General features: G+C 38.5%; 1 protein-coding gene across 6 annotated transcripts in view; it reads left to right on the forward strand.

Moving 5' to 3' along the window:
- SEL1L2 (SEL1L2 adaptor subunit of SYVN1 ubiquitin ligase) overlaps positions 1-27,459 on the forward strand; it is a 73,411-nt gene that overhangs the window by 21,228 nt on the left and 24,724 nt on the right. For 3 of the 6 annotated variants that reach the window (XM_073339557.1, XM_073339562.1, XM_073339560.1), the window contains exons 3-11: positions 6,215-6,269; positions 14,492-14,597; positions 15,565-15,727; positions 21,294-21,347; positions 21,465-21,524; positions 21,623-21,704; positions 23,827-23,981; positions 24,518-24,574; positions 25,926-25,994. In XM_073339557.1, coding sequence (XP_073195658.1) covers positions 6,215-6,269; positions 14,492-14,597; positions 15,565-15,727; positions 21,294-21,347; positions 21,465-21,524; positions 21,623-21,704; positions 23,827-23,981; positions 24,518-24,574; positions 25,926-25,994 — 801 coding nt within the window. The remainder of the gene's footprint in view (positions 1-6,214; positions 6,270-14,491; positions 14,598-15,564; positions 15,728-21,293; positions 21,348-21,464; positions 21,525-21,622; positions 21,705-23,826; positions 23,982-24,517; positions 24,575-25,925; positions 25,995-27,459) is intronic. The other 3 variants (XM_073339559.1, XM_073339558.1, XM_073339561.1) reach the window with 3 other exon arrangements.

A 27,459-nucleotide genomic window follows, 5' to 3' on the forward strand; every position in this document is an offset into this window, starting at 1 on the left:
TTCTCTGTGACCTCTGCCCCTCTATTCTGCTCTGCTTGCATAAAGAGGATCGTAATAGCCCCCTAGGGACAACTCCAAGTGTCATAAGATTCCTCAATCAATGTAGAGCTGACAGAACAGCTCTACAGCAGTCCTCAACCCTGTATGTCACATCTAGATGTAGCAGGTAAAATTCACATTCAACAATAGCCAACATCGGTTTTTTTGAATATATATAGTATTTTCTGTTCCTATTCTTCTGCAAGAATGCACAGCTTAATCTAGTGTCAAAAAATGTATTATAACATTTATAAGCTGCACAACTACTAAATTAATGGCATATCAGAAACCTAATTTTGATTATTCTAACTGTGTGACTTTAGTGTTCATTTCAGTACTGTAGTAAGTTTACATAATCTTGCCTCTTTGAAATAGTTTCTGTAAAATATGGAACAGCAGAGTGCAATTCCATTAGCTTTTGCCATTTGATGATGATGCATGTTAGACATGTGAGTGAACAAAAAGATAAATTTACTATGGCATTGCTAAGAGGACACAATGCTTCTCCTAATAAATTCTTTGCATCTTTCCAAAGGGTCACAGCTATTCTTTCAGCTTAGGGCTGGTTTACTGCCTACAGCAAAATTGGTTTTAATAGACTTACGCAAGCTTAAGAAGAGATGATCTAGTAATGTTTCATATTCAAAATATGAAAAAAACCTTCCAGAGAAAATAGAAAGTGCTGCAACTCAACCATCTCATGCAAGTATAATTTCACCTGGAGGTAAAAGATATATATGCATGAACAAGATTCTCAGGCTGTAGAGAACAAATTATTTAAATGTAATATTGTCAAGATTAGATAGATTTTAGTCACTTTGGTGGAAGTATTTTAAAAGAATTAAATTCAGTTAAAAGGGTGGGAAAATTCCAGCCCCTAGTCCAGCTAAATTTTTCCTGTCTCAGATCATTATTATTAAATAGCAAGTTTCACTGAGAAAGGAGAAAAACAAGGAAAATCCTGAATTAGAAGGCTTTGGTATCAGTTATTCCCAGAGAATGGAAATTCCTGGCTTATCTCAGCACAGTTCTACACTAGACTATGCAAGCAGCCAGACATTTAGACAAGTCATTTTCATGGTGGGCAATACCATAATACAGGTACTGTATCAAAGCAAAAATTAGGTGGGTGTTATAAAGTTTTAATTCAATCCAAGCAGGATCTTTAGGACCTTTTAATATCAAGCATACAGGGAAAGGCCTAACCTGAATGGATGTATATGTAGAGGTAGAGCTGTTGTAGCCATGTTAGTCCTATGATATTAGGGAGACAAGTTAAGGGAGGTAATATTTTTTATTGGACCAACTTCTGCTGGTTAGAGACAAGCTTTCAAAAGATATTACCTAACTTACCCTGTCTCTACGATAATTGTAGGCAGGATGCTAGGAACTGACTGTGTCTACACTACCGCGGTAAGTTGACCTAAGTTACGCTACTTCAGTAGTGTGAATAATGTAACTCAAGTCGATGTAGCTTAGTTCGACTTACTGTGGTTTTTTGCACTCCGCTGTGTCAATGGGAGACGCTCTTCCACCAACTCCCATTACTCTTCTCGGGGAGCTGGAGTACAGACAGTCTTCAGATTTACAACACAATTGGTTCCTTACAATTGCGTCGTAAGTTGAACCTGCAATCTACTCCACTGCGGAACCAAGCTTTGTAAACTCAAAACCTATAGTTGTAAGTTGAATCAGGGTGTCAGTCTAGAAGTGCTGTTCATCATAACTCAATCATCAACAAAGTTGAGGACTGCCTGTACTGCAGTTGATGGGAGAGTGCTCTGCCATTGACTCAGCTGGTCTTCAGACCCGTCGATTGCAGTAGCACCGATCTACCAATCTATATGGCCTCAGGCAGTGCACTGTATCCTTGTAAACTTTTCCTAAGGTGGATTGCTTATGAGAGCATGGGCCTCACTCATGCTGAGCTGAAGTTTCTGCCATCAGGAAGAAGCTTCCACATAAACTTGAACTCAAACTTCTTTTGAATCACTGAGAATGTATATCAGTTTAAATCAGACACTTGCTAGTACCTTCAAGTAGGCATAATTTGGCTTCAAGGCGTCTGGAACAAAACTGATTTTTATTTTTAAACACACTGCTTTTGTACTATATTCAGAATTTCTTTGATTATTTTATAGTGCTCACAAGGATGTTAGATGCTTCACAGAAACAGTGTTTGCTCTGACAAGTTACTCCTGGAGGATTTCTGCACCAAAAAAAATTAAAAATTCTTCAAAATTCTGTATATTTTATTTGTCAATGTAACACAGTGTAATCATGCCAGTTTCAATTATTTTGGTAGTTTATTTCAAAATACCTGTCAGCAAGTATGTCTTTATTGTTACAGACAATTTGTTTTTAAACCACAAATAGGCAGATTAATACAGAACTTGAGTAATTTAAATTGCAAGACAGAAATATATTTCCTGCACCTCTCAGAAGCAGTGCAATGGCTTGGGGGAGTCAGGGGTAATGGAGGAGCTGAGGAAGTGGGAAGGAGCCTGGAAGGTTGTTGGGTGTGGGTGGGAGAAGTATGCTGCTGACTTATGGCACCACAGCAGCCTCTGGTGGGCAAAAGGCACAACTGCAGCATTTCTGGGGCAGAATGTATTTTCTCTGGGGAAAAAAGGTTCTGCACCAGACATGAATTGTGTGTGCACACAGTCATGCAGAATTCCCCCAGGAACAACAAGTACATGGTAGTGGGGATCTCTGAATCTAAAAACCATGAGCTTCTACTGCCTGAGCTAAAAGACCTTGGTCTGTTAGCCAAGGCTGTAGCTAGCTCATGTACTTCTGTATGTGGCCTAGCCACCAGACAGAGTAGGTTTGGGTTACACACACACAATTTAAAACAAACGTTCATTTACTTTGTGAAAAGATGATAAAGTTTCATTAAGATATTACTGAACATTAATGTGGGACAAAAAAAAAAACCCAAGACACAAGGTGGAGAATTCTAAAATGTGATTTGTATGTTTGCATCATTTTGGTAGAATGATAAATTACAACTGCAGCCATTATATTAACAACTTTATTAAATGTTTTAAAGTACATGAAAAGACATTGATAGTGTCTTATTAAGAGAGAACCTAATTTTGACCCCAATCCTGCAAATACTGTATAAATGTTTAACCTCCCACATTGACTTCAGTAGGACTACTCACAGTGTGTAAAAATAAGCACATGCATAAATTTGTGCAAAAATCAGGTCCTTAGAGATTGAATATCCAGAAACAAACCAAGAAAAAATGGAGACTAAAAGTGAAGAGAATACCTAAAGGAAGAGTTAATGGTTTACTGGGTGTAAAGGATTGGAGCCTCCCTTATAGTGCCCTCCTCTGGCTGGGCACAGGCTTGTGTGAGCTAAGCCCACTCCCTCCCTGGAGAAATTCTGCTTTGCCCTCTCTCACAGAATCCAGGGAAGGTAGTTTCCAGCCAGATTAATTTTCTGTAGGTTTTATTTCAGCCTTCTTAACAAATACAGGACCAAAGTTTCACAGCCTCTACCTTCGGAGTCTGTAGGGATTAAGTCCCTTTCCCCAAGTCTGTCCACCACCCCACAAATTCATCAACCCAAAAGTTCCTGGCTTTTACCTCAGAGCCTTTGTGATAAAAAGACTTTCCCCAGTCTCCCTTTTAGCCATCTGTTTCTTGGAGCCACACCTCAAGCAGTTATTCCAGCTTCTGGCAGGTGTCACAGCTACCTTTCCATTTCCTGCTCCTCCTTTTATGAGGATCAGCTAATTAAGTTTGCAGGTCTTTTTCCAATGGGCTAATTAGCCAGCCAGCTGCAGGCCTCTGACCCCAGGGGAATGGTATCCCTTGTACCTTCACCCAGGACAAATACTGTTTCTTCTTGTACAACGTTTTGAGGAATTAAATGTATTCTGGGAAGTAAAACTTGGATTTTGTAAGTGCTAAAGACATTTGAACTGATTGTTACCAACAGCAAGTGTTATTAAGCGTCTCATTATTATAAAACAGAACCCCAACAACACTTACTGAACTGTCGTCTGAAAAGCTTTGGGAAATGATAATGATCCTTTTTTATTAAGGAACCATCAATAAATACATTGACTATGCACCCTATTGGTGATCACAAAATTTGCTGCTATGAATTTGGGCATCTGTAGTTTTACTTAACCTGAAAAGCAACTTGGTACAATGTTTGTCATGTAGACTTTAACCCAAACAATTGATATATGCTATGGTTGTTGATTAATTGCAGTTAACTCACGCAATTAACTCAAAAAAATTAATCGCGATTAATCGCATTGTTAAACAATAGAATACAAATTGAAATTTATTAAATATTTATGGATGTTTTTCTACTTTTTAAAAAGATATTGATTTAAATTACAACACAATACAAAGTGTACAGTGTTCACTTTATATTATTATTTTTATTAAAAATATTTGCACTGTAAAAACCATAAACAAAAGAAATATTTTTCAATTCACCTCACACAAGTACCATCATGCAATATTTTTGTCGTGAAAGTGCAACTAACAAATGTAGATTTTTTTGTTACATAACTGCACTCAAAAACAAAACAATGTAAAACTTTAGAGCCTACAAGTCCACTCAGTCCTACTTCTTATTCAGCAAATCACTAAGACAAGCAAGTTTGTTTACATTTACAGGAGATAATGCTGCCCAATTCTTACTTACAATGTCACCTGAAAGTGAGAACAGGCGTTCGCATGGCACTTTTATAGCCAGCATTGTAAGGTAGTTACATGCCAGATTCGCTAAACATTTGTATGCCCCTTCATGCTTCGGCCACCATTCCAGAGGACATGCTTCCATGCTGATGACGCTCGTTAAAAAAATAATGCATTAATTAAATTTGTAACTGAACTCCTTGGGGCAAAATAGTATGTCTCCTGCTCTGTTTACCCGCAATCTTCCATATATTTCATGTTATAGTAGTCTCTGATGATGACCCAGCACATATTGTTCATTTTAAGAATACTTTCACTGCAGATTTGACAAAACACAAAGAAGGTACCGATGTGAGATTTCTAAAGATAGTTACCGAACTTGACCCAAGATTTAAGAATCTGAAGTCCCTTCCAAAATCTGAGAGGGACGAGGTGTGGCGCATGCTTTCAGAAGTCTTAAAAGAGCAGTGCTCTGATGCAGAAACTACAGAATCCAAACCACCAAAAAAGAAAATCAACCTTCTGCCAGTGGCATCTGACTAAGATGATGAAAGTGAACATGCGTCTGTCTGTACTACTTTGGATCGTCATTGAGCAGAACCGGTTATCAGCATGGACACATGTCCTCTGGAATGGTGGTTGAAGCATGCAGGGACATATGAATCTTGAGCACCTCTGGCACGTAAATATCTTGTGACGCCGGATATGACAGTGCCATGTGAATGCCTGTTCTCACTTTCAGGTGACATTGTAAACAAGAAGAGGCAGCATTATCTCCTGCAAATGTAAACAAACTTGTCTGTCTGAGCGGTTGGCTGAACAAGTAGGAGGACTGAGTGGACTTGTAGGCTCTAAAGTTTTACACTGATTTATTTTTGAATACAGAGTTTTTTTGTACATAATTCTACATTTGTAAGTTCAACTTTCATGATAAAGAAATTACACTACAGTACTTCTAATAGGGGAATTGAAAAATACTATTTCTTTTGTTTTTTTACAGCACAAATATTTGTAATGAAAATAAATATAAAGTGAGCACTGTACACTTTGTGTTTTGTGCTGTAATTGAAATCAATATATTTAAAAATGTAGAAAACATCCAAAAATATTTAAATAAATGGTATTCTATTATTAACAGTGCAATTAATCACGATTAATTTTTTTAATCACTTGACAGCCCTAATGTATGCATACCATCTCAGAATTAGCTATGCTGAATTCTGGTAATGTTTTATTTACAGAATTTAGGGTTTAACATGTGTTGCAAGTATGGTTCAGTAGCTCATATGGCAGCATAATAAGACTATGTTTAATTTATATACATTATATATACTGAGAATAAAAGTGGGTAAAGAATTGCAACAAAGCACACGTAATTTCATTTCTTAATCCTAATGTAAATGATATATAATATACTGGAATAAAGACAGCTTAATATCCTTGTAAGCTTTATCAAAAATATTAAACCAGTTTTGGAAAAAATGTATGCAACTTATTTTTTCAGGAAGCACTGAATGAAAGTCAACTATTAACAATGCAAGATACATTTTCTTCACAAGGTAATAGATTTGGTTGTAAGGACATATCTTTTATACACTCCCTCAGCTTATGTAGAGTGCTGTTAGATTAAGACAATATTTACTAGAACTATACAAGCTTTCTAAAAGGTAAACATTTATTGGTAAATATTTTAAACTAAATAAGCTGGAAAGGTTTCTGATTTTTCATGTATTTGTGGTATAATGCAATATTAACAGTTTGCTGTTGACTGTTGACTGTCAAAATGATGATCTAATATGTCTGTTCTATTTTTAATGTATTTGAAAACACCAAACACATTATGTACACAAAGATGGTATTCACAATGCAAGCAAAGGGAACTACAGTCTCATTCTGCACAGTTAGGGGGCAATCCTTGTGTGGAGTAACCCTCTCCTCACATGTAGATCATGAATCACAATCTGTCCTATTGTGTTCATAATAGCAAAGCACTAAGGGTGAAATCTTGGCCTCATCCAAATCAATGGAAGTTTTGTGATTGATTTCAGTGTGGTCAAGATTTCACAATTCAGCAAAATACTTAAGCACATACTTAATTTTGAGCATGTGCTGAAGTCCATCAATATGCAGTAAAAATGTGCTTAAACTTTAAAGTAGATGCTTAAGTTCTTAGCTAAATTTGGAGCTCAAAACACCATACTTCACTTAAATTACATTTAGGCAATGTCTAGAAAATGTCCATAGTCTAGAAAAAAGATTTTCAGATAGTCTTTCCAAAAGCATAAGAGGGACCAGAGCAATGTTAGGCAACAGTTGGGTACAACCAGTTCAAAACAGATACTTCACAGAATATGTAGTAAAGGGAGCTAATAGTCTAAAGGCAAAAAAAAAAAAAAGAAAAGAAAAAGCATCTAACTGCTAAATTTCTATTAAGCATAAACAGGAGTTTCCAAAATATCTGATTATATTCAGTCCAAAGAAGAATTCTAAAAATGCGTCACAAATTTGCTCCCTTCTAAGAGCATGCTTCATTTCCAAAACAACACAAAATGTCCCACTCAAGGAAGAATAAAAGAGACAATACTTCAGACAGAGTTTTCCACGATCAAATCAGAGCAGACACATTGTAGTCCTTACATACCTTAGAACCTCTTTGAAGACATTTTCATGAATACATATTCTCTACAATGATACACCCAGTATCTCCATGAAAAAAGAACAATGTCTTCAGATGTCTTCAACATCAGTCAAGTTAAGAATCTAAAGATAATATTTGAAAAAAACCAAACACAAGGCCTTTTGCTAAAGGAAAAAACTGGTTCATAATAATGATGAATTGAGAGGGTAAAACATTAGCATTCAGCCCAAGGTAGATGGTCCCAAATGGAGAGGAAGCCTAAAGTATCCTTAAATTTAGGACTATGCTCAATGTATTTTTAGCAATGAAATACAGAGCTTAGAGGCTGATTTGCATCTTCACCCAAAATAACTGCAATCTTTTCATACTTATTTACCAAAGTAATGGTAAAAATATCAATGATAATGGAAGGAATAGTTTGTGTTTTTTAAGATTAAAATATTATTTTCTTTGAAAGTATTTGAAAAGTTAACTGAATATTTATTTGCTAGATGTTTTTTGTAAAAAGTTTGATTTTGAATAATCCATCATGTATTCACAAAGAATGAGCCTTTTGGCTAGGTACTGTGGAGATTATATTTTTTCTTGGCATCGTAATTTGGTTTTAACTGAGTAGCTTTACTGTGCTGTTCTTAGAGTGATCTTTTCTCATTTTTAATATATAGGACTATGTACTTTAATCAGATTAAATTCCCTTCTGAGCCCAATTTCTGACAGACCCCTCTTGATAGAAGTTAATCCTTAATGTATCTCTAAAGTGCAATAGAAACTGAGTTCCTGTTTATAAGCCTGATTTTGGCCCAGTCTCTAAAATTAAAATTGATTTAGTTATAGTTGATATATTGATATATATATTGATATAGTTTACATCTGGGGCCAGCCAATATTGGATTTTTCCTGAAGAATTTGACGCAGCTCAGACAGGAGGTACATCATGATGTCCTAAAATTAAAGATGTTCGGCATAGACCCAAAGGTCTACTAATGCTTCCAGAGGAGAGAAATAAAACTTAGTTTACTCTCCTAGCAGAGGTCTAGGTCCAGATCCTGGCCACTGCTATAACCATTTTGTGCCAGTTTGGCTGTGGAAAGAGGTTGGAAAGATAGCTTAAATAGCCAGTGGGGGATTTCCCTGGGTTGAGGGAGTGTTTACGGTAAAGCCAACATAGTTGGCTCAGTACTTCCTCTGTCCTAGCACCTTGGTGGTGAGGGAATATCTAATGTAGGAGAGGCAGTGGCCAGCGCACTTTGCACTCTGGCAATCTCTGACTGCTTAACAGCCTTAGAGAGGCATTACCAGCTGGTATAACTTAGAGCAGACCGACTGCACTTTAAGTTACATCAGGGGCCAGACCACTATTGGGCAGACTTAAGTTAGTTTGGGTGTCTTATTTGAAAAGTACTACCGTAGATGCATTTTCCGTTTCTAATGGTTGGGATTTTGCTTAATATTTTTGAAAGGTTAAGTGCACTCAACCCACTGTTGCAATCCTGCAATGTTCATTTTAACTATGTTTGTTGGGATTTTTTTTGGTATGGTTATCAAAAAATGTTATATTGATATGTTAAGAGCAAAAGCAAGTAAAGTGCACTGAATCATGCATTGAGAGAAATAGGTGCAGAATCAGATTCTTATTAAATACTGTACTGGAGGAAAATTAGATATAGATAACAGCAGGAGTTTCTCCATGTTAGGCAGAAATTCTAGAATTACAGTCAACATTTTTTTCTGATACTGTAGCATCTGATTTTAGCCCATTGCAAAAGGATTATGACACTGGCTCAGCTCAGTGTTACAGGTTCAACCCTGCAGTCTTGAATGATGAGAGAGAAGTTAGGACAATTGATTAATGTCATGGGATTAGAGCTACCAATGATTCTTGCATTATGAAAGGTGCCCAAAACAACAAATGGAGGACCAGATTCTGCTTTCAGTTACATTGTTATAAATCTTTAGTGACACCACTGAGGTCATTGGATTTATACCAGTGTAATGAAGAGTACATTTCATCTCTTGGTGTAACAGTGTAAGATTACAAAATTTAATGAAAGCATGTCCACAGGCTCCCTTAATAAGGCCTTAATAAGATGTGACTCTATTAGCATCTCTTAGCCAAGTTACTTGTTGACTAAATGTGCAATACTGAATGGGGAAATATAGACTTGTTACTTCATAGAAAGCAGGCCCACTGATGGGGGGCAAAGAGGGCAATTGCCCCGGGGCCCGGGCAATTTAAAAGGGCCCGGGGACCCCCAGCTGCTGCTGCTGTCATGGTAGCAGCAACCAGGAGCCCCGGGCCCTTTTAAATGGCCCAGGCGAACCTCAGGGCTCCCAGGTGCGCGCTGAGTGGCGACCGTTTCGGGCACCCACGCTTTGTGGGAGCCGGCCGGCCAGCATTGGTGACGGATTTGTCACTTCCGCCTCGGGCCCCACACCTCCCTAGGAACAGCTCTGGGGCCCAAAATTGCTGTCAGCGGGCCTGATAGAAAGCTAATTTAAACTACTACAATCAAATAAAATGAATTTACTACTTTTCATAACAGAAATAGCTCTACTGCATCTTTCCTTTAATGCAATAAGCCCTTACATTAACCTACAATGATGCTCTCCCCTTTTGGGGGTGTGTGCGAGGTGCAGAGAGAGGGAGGAGATGGAAAGGAATGGTAGAAGAAGAGTATGGTAATTTAGTTGTTGAAGTCATCCATTTTCATTTCTATGTTTTTAAATACTTTAAATATATATTTATGAATAAATAAGTTTAGAGTTATAGCTAGTATTTAAGGTGAAAAATTTTAAAATATAGAACTGCTTAAAGTCCAAGCTTATCAAATTTTTTATGATTGGACAAATCCTACTAATTAAGCAAAAATGATTCATCCAATTAAGAATGCTATGGGAACAAAGGTAGCATGACAGGGTCGGGCCAGATGGCTACCGGAGAGTAATAGAAGGCAGATATATTAGCCCCAGGTTAAGTAGGTCCCTTTTCTCTGGGTAAGGTAACAGGGAAGGTTCCAGAACAATCAGGAACCTTCTGGAGACAATTAAGACAGACAGGCTGATTAGAACACCTGCAGCCAATCAAAAAGCTGCTAGAATCAATTAAGGCAGGCTAATCAGGGCACCTGGGTTTAAAAAGGAGCTCATTTCAGTTTGTGGTGCGCGTGTGAGGAGCTGGGAACAAGAGGTATTAGGAGCTGAGAGTGAGAATGTGTACTGTTGGAGGACTGAGGAGTACAAGCATTATCAGACACCAGGAGGAAGGTCCTATGGTGAGAATAAAGAAGGGGTTGAGAGGAGGCTGTGGGGAAGTAGTCCAGGGAGTTGTAGCTGTTGCACAGCTGTTCCAGGAGGCACTTTAGACAGCTGTATTCCACAGGGCCCTGGGCAGAAACCCGGAGTATAGGGCAGGCCCGGGTTCCCCCCAAACCTCCCAACTCCTGGTTAGACACAGGAGGAGTTGACCTGGACTGGGTTCACGAAAACGCCCAAACTGAGGGCTGCCATGAAGCTCCAAGGTGAGCAAATCCGCCAATAAGCGCAAGACTCACCAAGGTAGAGGAGGAACTTTGTCTCAGTAGTTTAAAATTGATTTTACCAAAAATTAAAAATCCATTGAAAAAGCACTTTGATCAATTGTCAACCTTTCAAAACAAGTGCAAGATTTAATATAACTAGCTGTCTATTCAGACGAGGCCTTGGACAAGCACAGTAAAGGTATTCGCAAAAAGAAAAGGAGGACTTGTGGTGCCTTAGAGACTAACAAATTTATTTGAGTGAAAACTTATGCTCAAATAAATTTGTTAGTCTCTAAGGCGCCACAAGTCCTCCTTTTCTTTTTGCGGCTACAGACTAACACGGCTGCTACTCTGAAACCAGTAAAGGTATTGTAGCCCATGATTGAAATGCATTGTCTGGCTATCCTGAAAGAAGGACAGGAGACACTTTGATATGGATTTAATCAGGCCACAACTTTATTATTAGATGTCTGGGACTACCAAGCAGATAAAACTGTACAGTGTGGGCAACTCCATGTCCATTCAAATAATTACCCAGGACTTCCACCAACCCTCCTTCATTTTCCATCCAGTGTCCCCAGCCAACCAATGGCTTGGACCTTTCATCCACTGGCCCTCATAAGAGGGTTAAGGTGGGCTATAAGAAAGGGAGGTTGGCTCCCTGCCTTACCAATCATAGGAGCCCTGAACACTCCTCCCCCAGTTCCATTCCTTTAACCAGCATGGAGTGAGTGGGAAGCGGGGCCTTGGAGAAGGGGCAGTGCAAGGGTGTTCGGTTTTATGTGATTAGAAAGTTGGCAACCCTGTTACAAAATGAGTTGCAACATATAGCCTAACGCCCTTTCTTCCTCCCCGTAATAGGTCCTCCCTGAAACCCACTGTGGGGAAGATGAAAAAAAAAAATCCTATCTAAGTCGATATGGTGGTGACGGAAAAATTCCTTCCCAGGACCCCTAAAAGGGAGCGACTAGCGTAATGTCCACAGTAGGTCCTTCCCAAACCTGATTTTCACCACCTCGAGGGGAGGGAGCGTGTTTGCTGCCTTGCCTGCTGCGTGAAGAAAGGGCTTCTAACACCCGGGCTTGCCCCTTTTAAAACCTTCCGCCCTTACATTCCCAGGAAATTAGTCAGCATCGCCACGCTGATTCCTACCCAACTTTTTTCAGCAGCTTCTGACCTCTTTCCCCCGACACACACACCCGTAAAGCAAGCCCGGATAATGTCCCCCCATTTCAGGCAGGACCAGAAACTTGCAAGGTTTCACAAATATGCATATTCAAAATATCACTTACCACAGCACACTTCCTGTGTAACAGGAACCATAGTTCTAGCATTTCCCAGTTTGAGTGCTTGACTTTGCGACTTTAATGTTTTAACATATTTTGTGTGTATACTTTCTTGAGCTTTTAAAAAACAAACTGAAAAAACCCCCAGAAATTCTATTATATTGACAACAAATGGGTCATCAGCAGGGTTGTGACCTATAGATCCATGGCACCGACCTCTGGCACTTTAGCTGACAGATTACGTGATCGGAGCACTATCTTGTAATTTTTTATGGACCAGCACTAACAGGGATGAAACACTTTGCCAGTGGGTTTCACAGATATTTGCTAACAGCAGAGGAATAGTGAGACTCAAGAATCTTGAGTTCCATTTTCTTGCTCTAGACACTTCTGCCTGTTTCCCCCTCCTTCTCCTCCAACCTGTCCTTGTCCCAGTCATGTGTCTTATCCACCTGTGGCTCCTTGTCCCAGTTCTATTCTCTTTGCCTAGCTGATCCTAGTCATCATTCCTCAGGCTTTTTATCCCAGTCCCCGTCTCCTTGCCCAGCCAATCCTAGTTGCCCCTTCCAGGCTCCCCATACCAGTCTTTCCCCCTCCCAGTCCTGTCTTCTTTCCCAGCCATTGCCAGTTTCCCCCAGCTCCTTGTGTGCAGTCTCCTTACCCAGCAAGTCCCAGTTCCCCTGTGCTGGCTCCTTGTCTGATCTGTCTCCACTGCCTGGCTTCTAGTCACCCTCAAACCCATGTTCTCCATCCTCACTGATTCCCAGTGCCAATCCCTTTTCCCAGACTCCATGTTCAGTTTCAAAAAGAAAAGGAGTACTTGTGGCACCTTAGAGACTAACCAATTTATTTCGTGAGCTACAGCTCACTTCATCGGATGTAGCTCGCGAAAGCTCATGCTCAAATAAATTGGTTAGTCTCTAAGGTGCCACAAGTACTCCTTTTCTTTTTGCAAAGACAGACTAACACGGCTGTTACTCTGAAACATGTTCAGTTTCAGTGTCTCCCTCCCCACTCACCCTGTGGTCCTTCAGCAGCACTTCAGCGGTGGGCCCTTCAGTGCCACCAAAGACTCGGAGTGACTGAAGGACGTGCTACCAAAGTGCCGCAAAAGACCTGGAGCGACTGAAGGAACCAGTTCTTCAGCTTCTGGCAGCTCAACACTGCCCAGACCCCTTGTCCCAATCTCTTCTCTTCACTCCTCTTCAGTTCTGGGTTTGTCCTCCTTGTGTTTGATTGAGCTGGTTTCCTCCCCCGCACTGCCTGGTCCTGTGGGGGAGCACTGAAAGCACAGAACAGACAGGCTCCCAACCCTCCGTTTCTGTGACTGGTCCTGGACCCTGCAAGCCCACAGCAACACTGTTGCAATTACAGGAAAACTCCTGTTCAGATCTCTACAGCCCTGGTCTTGAGGATACTCAGTGCAGATTCTGGAATTTTCTGAGGCTTGTTAAACTTTACTCAGAGCTTGATTACATGGTTCATAAACTCATGTCCCTGAATCCATATTTACCAGTCAGGGACCATTATCTGACACAATTTACAAAGAATGCCATCCCATAGGCATGATGGCCCTGATTCAGCACTTTATGTGCTTAACTGTAAATACATGCTTAAGTTCCATTGAAGGTAGTGGAACTCAAGCTTAAGTGCTTTAGTAAATAGTGGTGGAATTAAGCCCATATTTAGGTTCCAATTCAGCAAAGCACTTATTAGGTTATGCATACTATTGCCCCTTCTTCCAACACCTGTGTCACCCCTTTGATGAACAGTAGCAGATGTCCAGGGCTTTTCAATGCATAATGTTTTCCCATGCATAAGAAATCAGTGATGTGGAGTCTGAGTATATTCTAAGAGTAACAAACAGAATGCAGGCAATCTCTTTTTTCATAAATTTTAGGCCAAAACCAATGCCCAGCTCTCAGTGAGCAACACTGCCTTAAGGTTCAACTCTAATCAGAGACTAAGGCTGTCTGAGTGCTTTTACAGATCTGTCTCCAAGTATCACTGCACGGAGAACCTGGAATAATCTAAACTAAAAACACAGAAAATCTTCCAAGATTTTATCAGCATTCTCGATGCTGATATGACAGGGACATTTGACTAATGGTATTTCTTTTCTTCAGTATCAGTGATTGCAACTACCTGCACTCATGTACAAATGGATATTGAATCTCTAATCTAAACTGATCTAAAGGAGAACATTTTCAAATATAAACCTGTCATATGTAGTTGGGAATCACAGCAACTGTATCAGAAGAGTATTTGCTCTAGTTCAAAAAAAGTGGTTTATTTTTAAATTTTTGATCATTTTACTTTATGTTTGTGTACACCTATAGCAGAAGATCTGGCTAGGAGAAAGAAGAATGAGGAGCGAGGACATCAGCTTTATAAAATGAGCAACAAAATACTGAAACATTCCAAAAGCAAAAAAGAGAAAGAGGAGTAAGTCTGAACTCTAGCACTTGTGGGGCTAAATCAATAATAAAGATACAATTGTGCTTTAAAGACAAACAAGAACATGCACTGAGGAGTTTACAGTCTAGGTCTCCATCCCATAAAGAGTTTCATCCTACTGTATAGTTCCTTGTACAGAGCCTCATTGACATCAATAGAACCCTGTGAGAGGAAAAATATTTCTGGGCATAACTTTTGGCAGGATTGGGACCAACAATGACTTTGTGAAGTTCAGCGTTACTCAATATTTCTATTCTAGCTTAGTTACCTAGACTGGTTTGCATTTAATTGGAATTTTGCATTCTACATTGATAAAGCATAGTGCAAAGATATACAAATCAGCACACAAAAAAATCAGTTTAATTCAAAACATGTCCAAAAGTTGTGGAAAAATTCTAGTGAACTGAAAAAAAAGTCAGTTTCCAGCTGAACAAATCCATCCAAAAAAGTTTTTTTTTGTGCGTGGTGGTGGCGGCAGTTAGGACATTCATGTGGGATGGGGGAGACCTGTATTAAATTTCCCTCTACATCTGATATGGAGAAGTGAGTTGAACTTTGGTCTCTCCTATTTCTGGAAAGTATTCTAGCCACTGAGTCTCCTACATCGCAAGTGAGTTATATGGAAAGCGGCACCCTCACCACAATAGTTTCAGGTTGGCTAGCACTACATTTTTTGGCAAACAAACTATTAATCTGAAAAATTTGACCCAGCTCTACTACTCACATGAATTTGAAGTTACTGTTCAAGGAAGGGTGGCTGCGAAGAAAGAAATTAAAACTTCTCTGCTGCCAGAGAAGCATGTTTTAGTTAGCTTTCAGGAGGTGCATAATAGAAATTAGTACTTGAATTAGTACACTTTAGTTGCTAAATCTCCTCTTAGAGATACAAGTACTGTACTTGAGGGGAGAAATTAAGATCAAATGATTAAACCTGAATTTCATATTCTTGAATCAGAGCTTACCAACTCCTTACTGAAGCAGCAGATATGGGACATTTGAAAGCTATGGAGAAATTGGCTGCTGCTTTGCTGTTTGGTTATCATGGTCCTCAAAATATAACCGCAGCTGTGATATTATATGAGACTTTGGCTGAAAAAGGATCTCATAAAGGCCAAACTGTAAGTAGTTTTGGGGTTTTTTTTAAGTGTATAAAGCTTTAAATAGGACATTACTCAGCTGGAAAGCTTATTAATATTTGAAAAGCAGTAAGGTGTGGTCTACTTTGTTAACATATATGTTGGTATAATGTGGGGCCACACAACAGGTAAGTATTAATTAAATTTTTTTTAATCATTCTCTAGTTAAATCCATTTTCAAATAGTAGCACCAGATAGTTACAAATGAATTTTTAAAAACTACTTTACTTTTCATTATACAAGTTGATTGATTGTTTTTAGAACTTTGTTCTTGTTGCACAATTGAAATAGACTAATCAGTGTCACTTGCTGGTATGTTTGTAGTCAGTTTAACTTTCTCAAGCACTAAGAATAAAATGCAATTTTGGCGGTCTAAACACTCCGGGAAATGTCTAACTAGAAACAACATACTGTTTTCCATTACTATTTCTGTAACTTTAAAATCTAACTTTTGAGTCTAGCACCACCTGACAGTAACTTGATTATTTTTTACTTTGGATATTTGTACACAGATGCTGAAAACTATGTTTAGTTGTTGCAGTTGTGGCTAGTGATATTGTCCAAAATTTTAACTTTCTGCTGGACAACAGTAGTTTTTATAAAAATACAAAATATTTTAACGTTGCATGATGGGGAACTTTGAGTTGCTTAATCTTCACTGTTACACACCAGATGTCACTTGAAGGAATTTTGGAGGGGAGTAAAACCCCTTTACAACCACATGTCTTCTAGCTGCAAGGACTAATGAGACTCCTTTGAAACCTATTGGACCTTGCTCAGGTTCTCTACAGAATCATGCAAGATTCACATCACCTTAGGACTTACTTTACCACCTCCATAGCACACCCAATCCATGTTCACACAATGGCAGTAAATAACCAGGACCACTCGAATGGACCCAATTCTGCAAGAGAAACCCCATAATTTTATTCATAATATAACAGTGACTAAGTCATCCAACCTTGCTGGATGATTCACATGGCCTTGAATTGACTGTTTTGTTAAAATAGATATGTAAGCCGGCATGAGCAAAGGCAGTGTGGCATACTTTATTCAAATTTCAGGTTTAAAAGGTGCCCAGATCCCAAAGATAGATTTGTGTGGGTGTGTCCACCTACTGATAGATATCTGGAATAAAATGAATTCGTAAACAAAAATTCTCAGACTATCCCATCACTCACTGTAATGTTTACATAGGTTTACTGTGATCTTGTTATGCTTGGGTATCTCTGTTGCCAGATTTCTGTCTTGGCCACTAGCCTTGTCAAGGATATCTTGTGTTTGTTTCAAATCTCATGGCAACAATGGGACTAAGCAAGGTGGCTTCTTACTCAAACTAAACAGAGGACACACTCATATTTGGAATAGGTCTAGAAACAGTGTGTTAACATAGGTTCTGGAACTAAGGGTGCTGCCACACCTGGCTTGAAGTGGTTTCCATTATATACAGGGTTTACAGTTTGGCTAAATGACTCGCAGCACTCCCACTATAAAAATTTGTTCCAGCACCCCTGTGTGTTAGTGTGACCATGTGCCAGGGATGAGAATTCCACACTCAGGGCAGACTGCAGGAAATAGGACAGACAATCTTCAAAACTGGTGGTTTATTCTATAATTAAATTCACCAAGCCAGTAACAAAAGAGCTTCTGAAGTACCACACTGATTAACAAGAAGCCAAACACAAAGAATTCCGCTTTAGGAATTCCACCCCTTGGTTCTCATCTCGACAAGTTGGTCTGATATAGTGAGAGGTTATTGAAAACCCTATTCACCATGTGTGAGATCCTACCAATCCCAAAGGATCAGAAACTTACCCTCAGGTCAATATATGTCTCAGATCTTACCCAAATATCACAATGTTAGCCAATTCTTCGTAAACTAACTAAAGATTTATTAAGAAAAGAGAGTTATTGAATAGCTAAAAGATTATATACATTACAAATGCTTACACGGTCCTTACATCAGGTTTGTAGCTGTGATAGATGAGTCTGCTGGCTTGCCAAAGTCTCTCTGTAATCATCCCAAAAGGTTAGAATCCAAATGTAGTTTAGATGTAAAGTCTGTTAGAGTCATTTACTTGCATTTTTCAGGGTATTCCAAATAACTATTGGAAGATCTCTTTCCCACAACTTAAATTTTGCCCTGTTCAAAGTTCAGCAGACTAGAGATGCCGGATCAGGCCTGAGGTTTCTCTTTTATAGCTGAAGTGAGCTATTAAGTATTTTGAGCATAGCATGTGACTGAAATTTCTTCTTTGTTGAGGACACACTGACCCATCACTTTAAAGTTAACGTTCAATTTCCGATGCATACACAGATAATTTACAGGTTTCAGAGTGGTATCCATATTAGTCTGTATCAGCAGAAAGAACGAGGAGTACTTGTGGCACCTTAGAGACTAACAAATTTATATGAGCATAAGCTTTTGTGGGCTAAAGCCCACTTCATCAGATGCATGCAGTAGAAAATACAGTAGGAAGATATATGTATGTATACATATATGTATGTAAACATGAATTACTGCAGGTAGAGTTAAGTCATTTGAAAATAGAACTAGCATTTCTCCAAAGGTATATGTCTGCTGCAGAGTACACTATGTAATCCCAGGTTGTCTTGTGTGCTCATGACCTTGGGAGTTGATTAACTAGGGTAAATTGTAAAACTCAAGATTCCTTTTAAAAAAGAAGTCCGTGCATGTGCTTCAAGGTGTGTATACACATAGCTTATCTGCCAGTTTCTTTTCTCCCATAGGGTGAATGTACATTCTGACTCTACACTGTTTGCATCATCTCTCACATTTAGAGCTTTATAAGGGGACTGTTTGTCTCTATGTCTGAAATTGTTTATTCATAATGTTCCCATTTTTATTTTAATGTAAACTTTGCCGTTTTGGTGCGGGGAAAAATTTGACTGTGCCAGGTTACAACACCTCTCACTCAAATTTGGCCCGGCCTCCTCTCCATCTGTTGTGACACTGTGAATGAGTGAGGTTGTGACCTGGTGCACAGGATCACAATGCCACTCAAGTTTGCAGCAACTATGAAAAGTTGTGGTTTGTGTTAAAAGATGCAGTTTCCACAACAAAATCAGAGCGCATGAGTTTCTTCCAGCCTTACCCATGAAACATCTGTTTCATTGGATACTCATTGCTGGATCTATGACTCTTTAAAGGACTGATCCAAAGCTCAGTTCAGTCAATGGGATCATTTGAACTGGTCTAGAATTAGTGGCAGCCATTTTCAGGGAGTATTTAAATGCAACTCTTCATGGGAACTGAAGTTATTCAGAATGGGAGAACAGAGGTGTCAGTCTGTCATTTGGCCCGATAGTGTGGCTCACTTGTGAGATCATATTAAATGAAAACATTTGGTCTTTCACTATGTGAACTTTTTTACTGAGTCAGACATTGCACATTTAGTATCCACCTGTGTCTGGGCCATTTGTTCAAAAATATCCAAAAATATTCCCAGTTCACGGTCTTATTTTCAGAGAAGCATCTTTCTCATCAGAATGAAATATGAAGATTTACTAAGCTCATTCAATTTTGGCTTTGTTGGGTATTGAATTTTGGACCTGAGATATCAAGGTGATAGGAGCCTTGCATGGATGGATAGATTTAATAAATCTGACTTAAGCTAATACCGCTATTTAACAAAAAGATATTCCCACTTCTTCCATCCTGGGGAAAGTGTGATCATTGAAGGCTCATTTTTTGGATCTATGATGCATCAGGATCCCAAAGGCTTTTATTATCCCTAGACATTTTTCATCTAAAGGACTTCTAAACATGGAGCACTGTGTGAAGGTAAAAGACTTCAAGTTTTCTTCACATAGGGTCCCAATCCAATGACCATTACTGTCAGTCGAAAGACTCCAATTGACTTTGGTCCTTAGGTAACATGGTTTCTTAGTCATATTAGGGCCTTGAGACTTTCCCTTCATAAACAGACATAGACTTGCATCATCCTCACTTCCCAGTCCTACTGTAGTTTGGTCCTTTATGCAGAGGGACAGTGTTCACATAACACCAGGAAACCAAGTTACTGACATGACAGACTACAAGTACCCCAAATCCATGTGTATGGTAATCATTTGTGCTGTCCATGTTCCAGGAAAATGGGCATAGATTTTCCCTCGTGGACTTTTTCTCCTTTTATTGCATGGCTTTAAAAACACCATTTGTCACAGCCAAACCCATTGTTCCCCACTGTTGAAAAGTTATTTAACATAATGGCTTTCCTGTTAGCCCTCAATAGCAGGAATTCTCAACCTTTTTTCCTTCTGAGGACCCCCAACATGCTATAAAAACTCCATGGCCCACCTATGTCACAATAGCAGGATTTCTGCATATAAAAGCCAGGGCCAGCGTTAGGGGGTAGCAAGCAGGGCAATTGCGTGGGGCCTCATGCCACAGGAACTGCCGCAAAGCTACATTGCTCAGGCTTCAGCCTCGGATGGCGGGGCACAGGCTTGGGCTTCAACCCTATGTGGCAGGGCTTCAGCTTTCTGCCCTGGGCCCTGCTGGCCCTGCTTGGCAGCCCCCCTGAAACCTGCTTGTGGCCTCCCAGGAGGCCTCGGACTCCTGGTTGAGAACCACTGCTCTATAGGCTCAGGACCTGGATATTTTGAAGCCTAGGGAGAAACCCATCTCCTTAGTGAAGCTAGTGAAATTAAAAGTTATTGTATCCACTAGACCACGTAAATTACCCTATAATGCTGTGTCTTCTGAATCCTCTGCCCAGATAGACCACTCCAGTCTCTCACAGAAACCTGTTTTTTCACTAATCTATTAAAGTTTCAAAGGAATAAGAGGCATTTCCTATCATGTTACAGTAGATGAATTGGTGTACGAAGTAGAGTTAGTCATGACATGATTTCTTTGCCCCACTGCAAAAAATTAAGTTTTTCCCTCCAGTTTTGTCCATTTTTTATGGAAATTTTTGGATTTTCATTAGAAAACTGAAAGTTTTATTTTTTCAACAAAATCCAAATATTGAACATTTCAAAAATGAAATTTTTCACATAGAATTTGTTTAGTCAAAACCAATTTTTTTGTCTAAAAATTTTCAATCAGTGCTAGTCAGAATTGATTTGAGCCGGTGCTACTTACTCCACCATAAACCCTGAAACAAGGTTTCGGTGCTTCAGTTTAGCTCATGGCTCCTAACAAACGAAATGATACAACCTTATTGGAGGAAACTGTCTCTGTTAGTTCAACTAGACAAGTTTCAAAATAATAACCAATATAGTTTTCTTTAGTTTTTAACAGTTATCTAAGATTAATCTTATCTTGAGTCATGCTTCACACAAACCTAACCTGCTCACCTGACTGGTAACAAAAAAGGGGAAATATCATAGCAAGTAACTAAATGAGTACTTCATAACCCCAGTTAGAAGAGTTTTAACTCTTAAAAGCCCCTCACAAATCAGAAAAGAAATTACATACGATAAAATAAAACAGGTAGGATCTGTTTCAACTTGTATAAACAAAATGAATGACCACACATAAATAAATGTACTGACATGTGCTTTTATTTTGGAGCTGCAGGCTTTAGGATTTATGTTTTCATATGGCATAGGAATGGAGTATAATCAAGCCAAGGTAAGAAAAATAAAAAGTGATATGCTAGTCTTTTAAAAATTAAAGAAAGGACTTACCAAAAATACTACTGGTTTTGTTTCTTCATTCCTTGTATAATTTTTTGTTTCTATGTTTTAGGCACTTGTTTATTACACATTTGGAAGTCTTGGAGGAAATTTGATATCCCAGATGATTTTGGTTTGTAAATTATATATTTGGCAGCTCTATTTCTTGTTCTCTGTATAATAATCCAAAGGTTAAAGAATAAGAAAAATATCTGTTATTTATTATATTAGGGATACCGTTACTGGGTCGGAATCAATGTTCCAAGAAATTGTGAAGCAGCACTAACTAATTACAGGAAAGTGGCATATTTCAGTAAGCAATCCACATGTTATTACTATTGTCATACCTCATTTTAGAACAAATGAAAAATAATATGTGAAATGAAGAAAATTATTTCTCATTCATAACTGGTAATATATATATATATATATTATATATATATATATATATTGCACCAGATTCTGCTCTCAGGTGCATAGATGCAGCTTTCATTAAGATCTACAGGAGCTGTGCACATATATCTAATGGTAGAGTTTAAGCTATGTAGTATTGCAATCTCATGAGTTCCATTAATATTCTGTATTTTCAGATAGTCATTACAATAAGATTTTGGAAACGTGGTAGGGACATCATAGTTAAAGTTCTAAGACAATTTCCATTGGAAGCCTGATTTTGGCATCCCCATCTTCACAAGAGGAAGTGAATCTAAACACACCCTGGACATCATTGGCTATGCCACTTTCCAGCCAGTGCCACCAGTTTAAGGGGCTGAGCACAATCTCTGATGGCATGAGGGAGGCTGCATCTACCTTTTGTCACTGCAAACTTATACCTCAGACAAATTTCTACTGGGTACCCCTGCCCTAATCATGGAAACTAATCTGACACTGGAACTTTAGAACATGGTTCTCCCAAACCACATTCAAGCTTATAAACCCAAAGAGAACCACATTTAAGGCTCCATAGAAGTTTTAAACCAAGCCAACATAGCCATAGCTCATGACACCTATATTTCTTCACTGAAGTTAGAGGCAAAACCTGTTCAGCCATTTGAGTTATAAGCTTGCCCAAACACATTCCTCTTTATATGTGAACATGTCCCACATCAACTGGATGTAGGTTTTATCATACACTTTAAAGTCATATATTGTTATTTATATAACAGAGATGACTGAGTTTCTTGTGGGAACTGGTGAGGATCTCCAGTGTACTGGTGGAGGGAGGGCAGAGATAAAGGGCAAAGTTAACGCTGATGTTAAAATGTTCACTGCATGTTTATTGAACTCCCAGCATTTCACTGATGTTTGTTAAATTATAATGCTGTTAATTTTTTAAAAGTCACATTCTCAACTTTAACTTTAATTTGACTGGGTAAAGATATTCTTTCTCTTTGAATTATAAAGTGGCCTTCACATAATATTTTATAAGAAAAATGGAAAACCAACATTACATATATACCAAATTAAAGTATCTTTTATTATTAATTTCCATGCTATCTTTCCCATTGATCAATTTTACTCTTAATGCAACATATATAAAATGTCATTTATTGCTATGCTCTTACCAAGAATTATTGACTTTAATATACAAGTTATGAAAGTAATTCTTATATCTTACTTCTAGTTCCTCAAATACATACACATCATCTTTATGGAAGTTGCATAAATGCAGCAATAACCAGTACATTGCTGGCAGGAATGAATGTGATTTTGATAAACATGGTTACCATTTCTCAGGTCAGCCCATATTGGCCTTCCATCTACATGACATAATAAGCAGATGCACCAATGAAACTGTGAAGTTTCTAATGCAAGTATAGGCACTGTTCCTTCTTCCAAGTTCCTCGCTTTTGTTCTGCTTCACATAAAACAAGTAGCAGAAATTTCTTCATCTGCTCCTCACTGTCTACAGTTGTCCATTTTTAGTTCTCAACTTGTTAGCTGAAATCCAGTCCTACATTAAGTGTTGTAGCTGTTATGAGAATTTGTCATTAGCCCTTTTAAGTGTCTTTTCAATTTGCTAATCCAATAGTCTGCTTTTCATGTTTCCTCCATTGCCCCTGTTACATAAGATCTAGATGGCAGGGGCAGATACCATCATTTTTCCTGAATTCAGCACTGTATAAACAATGCTGGAACCAAACAACAATATCTAAAAAGAGAAAATATACCCCTAGTAGCCTGTCCAGTGCTATTGCGTTATTTCCATAAGTAAGCAGTACCCTTCTGAACAGTATGACAATTACTAAAAAAAGAAAAAAGTGTAGTACTGAATGTTATACTTGGTACATCTTTTGACTTTATTTGGCTAACCATTTTTTTGCATAATTTCATGAAACTCTATGTAGTGTACCATCCACATTAATAATCTCTAAATTGCTAAATATAATACCACTGTTCTATGTCAACTCTTGTCTTGTCATTTTTATTAACAGTTGCTAATAAATTAGAAAAAAATGAAGAAATGCCAGTAGAAAAAGTGAGACTGATGGAAAAATCAGAAAATCTGAGTTCTAACAATGACTTCTTAGATTGGGATGTATACCAATACTATAAGTTTTTGGCTGAAAGAGGAGACACACAGATACAGGTAGTGTATAAAGCTAAGATACGTTTTCTGGAAAAAATGTTGACTTCTGGGGACAGGACAGTATTCATGAACTACAAATGTTTTGTCATATTGGGCCTTATCCTGCAGGGTTGTAGTCAACGGGAACAGGATTTCGGCACCCAGGGGACATGGGTACAGGAGACTCCTTGGTATGGGGGAATCCCTACATGGCACATAACCTTCATTTCAATTGGACTCCATGCAGACACAAAGATCTGCTCATATGGATCTGATTGCAGGATTAGGGCATTAAAAGCCAGCTCTTTAGGCATGAACCATGTGTTTGTGCAGTGTGTAGTATAGTGAAGTAATAATTTTATTAGGTTATGCCAAAACCATGACAATATTTATTCCATTGTATGAAAGCTTTCAAGATATACTACTTTTTCAGAAGTCAGTAAGAAAGTACTTTCAATACTTTTATTTTCTGCCCAATGGGAATTTACGGTATTTTTTCTGGGATTTCAGAAAGACAAAGAATATTGCTGAAATAAAATTTGAATAATTATTTCTAGGTATTTCTTGGACAATTACATCTTGCAGGAAGGAAGGGACTAGAGAAAGATCATTCTGTAGGTATATTTAAATAAGAGCTGAGGATTTAACTCTTGCAACACTAGTGTTCACTACCGCCAGTTTATTTGCATATATGAATATTCTGTAGTAAACGAAAGTCATTTAACTTCATTGATTCTGTACAATTAAGAACCCCATTATACACTAAAAAAGACTTTTTTCTGCAGAGTTTCAGTTAGCATGGTTATGAAGGTGGGTGGGCTCAGAATAAATATCTGGGCTCCATAATTAGCTCAGTACGCAAAAGCAGCCAAAAAAGTTGTAGTGCAAGATAACTTTTAAATATTTACAGCGAATGTATATGAGAGAGAATGAAATTAGAGGCAAGTTTCTTCCCTTTCTATCTGTCGGGAGCAGAGCAAATAAGGCAGTTAGTCTCTTCCCTTTCTATTCTTGCTGTCGGAGCAGAAGATCTGACAACTTTTGACTTACTGGGTCAGTGCAGCTTTCAGGGTCCTCAAAAATCCAAAGATCTAAGCAGTTCCTTGTTCCTAAGACTGGCCTTGTAAGAAGACATATACTGTAATTCATGTACATATAAAAAGCATGTGATACTTGCATGTGATACTTGTGGCTATTAGCCAGGATGGGTAAGGAATGGTGTCCCTAGCCTCTGTTTGTCAGAAGGTGGAGATGGATGGCAGGAGAGAGATCACTTGATCATTACCTGTTAGGTTCACTCCCTCTGGGGCACCTGGCATTGGCCACAGTCGGCAGACAGAATATTGGGGTGGATGGACCTTTGGTTTGACCAAGTATGGCCATTCTTATGTTCTTACACTGATGACAATTTGTGCTTATCTGAGTGTTTTCCGACACAAAACTGACATTGATAATTGTGGGAGGGGATGTATTTTAAAGATTAAAATGATATTTCTGAAAGCTAATTCACATTATGGGGAACACTAAAGTTTTTTTTTCTTAAGGTCACATACACTATAACAAGAATTTGTAAAAATTTGTTCATGTGGCCTCAACACTGTCAATCTGTTCCTGTCTAAGGTCAGACTCTTCTTAGGTAACGGATCTAGATGCTCTCTTCTTACCTTTGATTCAGCCACCGCTCACCTATCATACTAAGGCCCTGATTCTGCAAAGGCTAACATGCATTAATAGTCCTATTGAGTGGGACTACACACGGGCATAAAATTATACTTGTGTGTAAGCGTTTGTAGGTTCAGAGCCTAAATGTGTAAAGCTATTTTCAGTGTTGCGTTGTGACATTTTCTGGTCTGTCTAAATCAAGAGGAGGTGTAAAGCTGTGCAAAACATTTGTCTTGGTTGAAATTTACAAAAAACACCTTTTTCAGGTGAAAAATTGTAACTTTCTTATTGCTTTTTATTCAGAAAGCTTTCTACTATTTCCTAAAGGCAGCAAAAGCAGGGAATACACATGGTATGGCATTCCTGGGAAAGGTACGTATTACTTTTCATGAGATTAATTTGGTAAATTGCAACAATCAAGGACTAGATAATGGCTAAACCTAAAGTAGCCAACTAGGGGTGCAAGGGTATTAGGACCTTCCCCTTGCTTCCCCATACAGCCACCCCACATCTTGGCTCAAGATACTGGGGGCAGAACAGGCTCCACACAACTGCTACTCCCTACCATGAGCAAGTGGGTAGAAAGGGACAGAAGGTGGCAGCATCAAAATTCAGCAGAACTTAGCTAACATATGGGGGGTAGACAAATATTTGACACCTGGTAAGGGGTGTAGCAAATTATCCATTCTCCTCCCCATCCACTTCCCAGAGTGAGGCTGTAGAATCTGGCCTAAGAAATCAGGTATCTAATAACTCAGTGTAGAACAGGGTATATTAGAGTTAGTTACTGTAATACCAACAAGAAATGCCTACTAGTAAAGAGACAGATGACCAAAGACATACATTTCATTTATGACCAAAGCCATCATTGAAAATGTTTGTTGAAATGCTACATAAAGTAAATTATTTATTTCAAACCAGTACTAATTTTATATCTGTATGTAAAGACACAGAGCCAACCTCTGTCTTCACTTGCATTGAGTTCGATGAGATGCCACAGGTAGAACAGAGGACTGACTTAGGTCCACAATATTTATCATGATCAAAATAACACAGTGGAATAGAACTTTAAAGCGATGTTGTCATATTGGCCAGGTTTGGGGCCCAAAGTACTTTAATATTTGTATCTAGTGGAATACTTATAAAGTTTTGCTGTTCTGTCACCAAGTGAAAATAAAAAAATATATAAAAGTAATGGTTCATCACAAAACCAATGTCACTCCCTGTTTATACACTGAACTCTGCTGAAACTTAATAGTGCTGATGAACAAAAAACCCCATTTACATTTCAGCTGTAATAGAAACCCTGGAAGGAAATCAGCATCAGCTAGCTATTGAAAGGATAAAACTTGTAGAGAAAAATATGTCTTCAAGCTACCTTGGCCAAGATTTTCCAAAGGGAATCATTATTTTGGGTGCCTCCATTTTGGGGTGTCCAATTTGAGATGCCTCATGAGGCCCTAATTTCCAGAGGAGGGTGTTGACCACTTTCTGAACTTCATCTCCAAATAAGAATGTCTCAGTTTGGGCACTAAAAAGGAGGCACCCAAAAATCACCAGGTGCTTTTGAAAATCTTGGCCTCAGAAGTTGTTACAAATAACCTAAAGGCTTTTTTAAGAAAACAAGTTACAAACAAGTAATTAACATGATTCTATTAGTGTATACTCAGTATAAATCAATAAAAATTTAGAACATTAAACCAATCAGAAAAAACTCATGAGTGGGAGAGAACTGGCAAAGTTCTGTTCTCAATTACATCTGTACAATGTCATTGGCTTTATTGGGGATGTACAAGTGGAAGTAGGAGCAGACTTTGTCCTACTGTTTATATTTTTT

This window comes from Lepidochelys kempii, chromosome 3, assembly GCF_965140265.1.
Source record: "Lepidochelys kempii isolate rLepKem1 chromosome 3, rLepKem1.hap2, whole genome shotgun sequence".
NCBI lineage: Eukaryota > Metazoa > Chordata > Testudines > Cheloniidae > Lepidochelys > Lepidochelys kempii.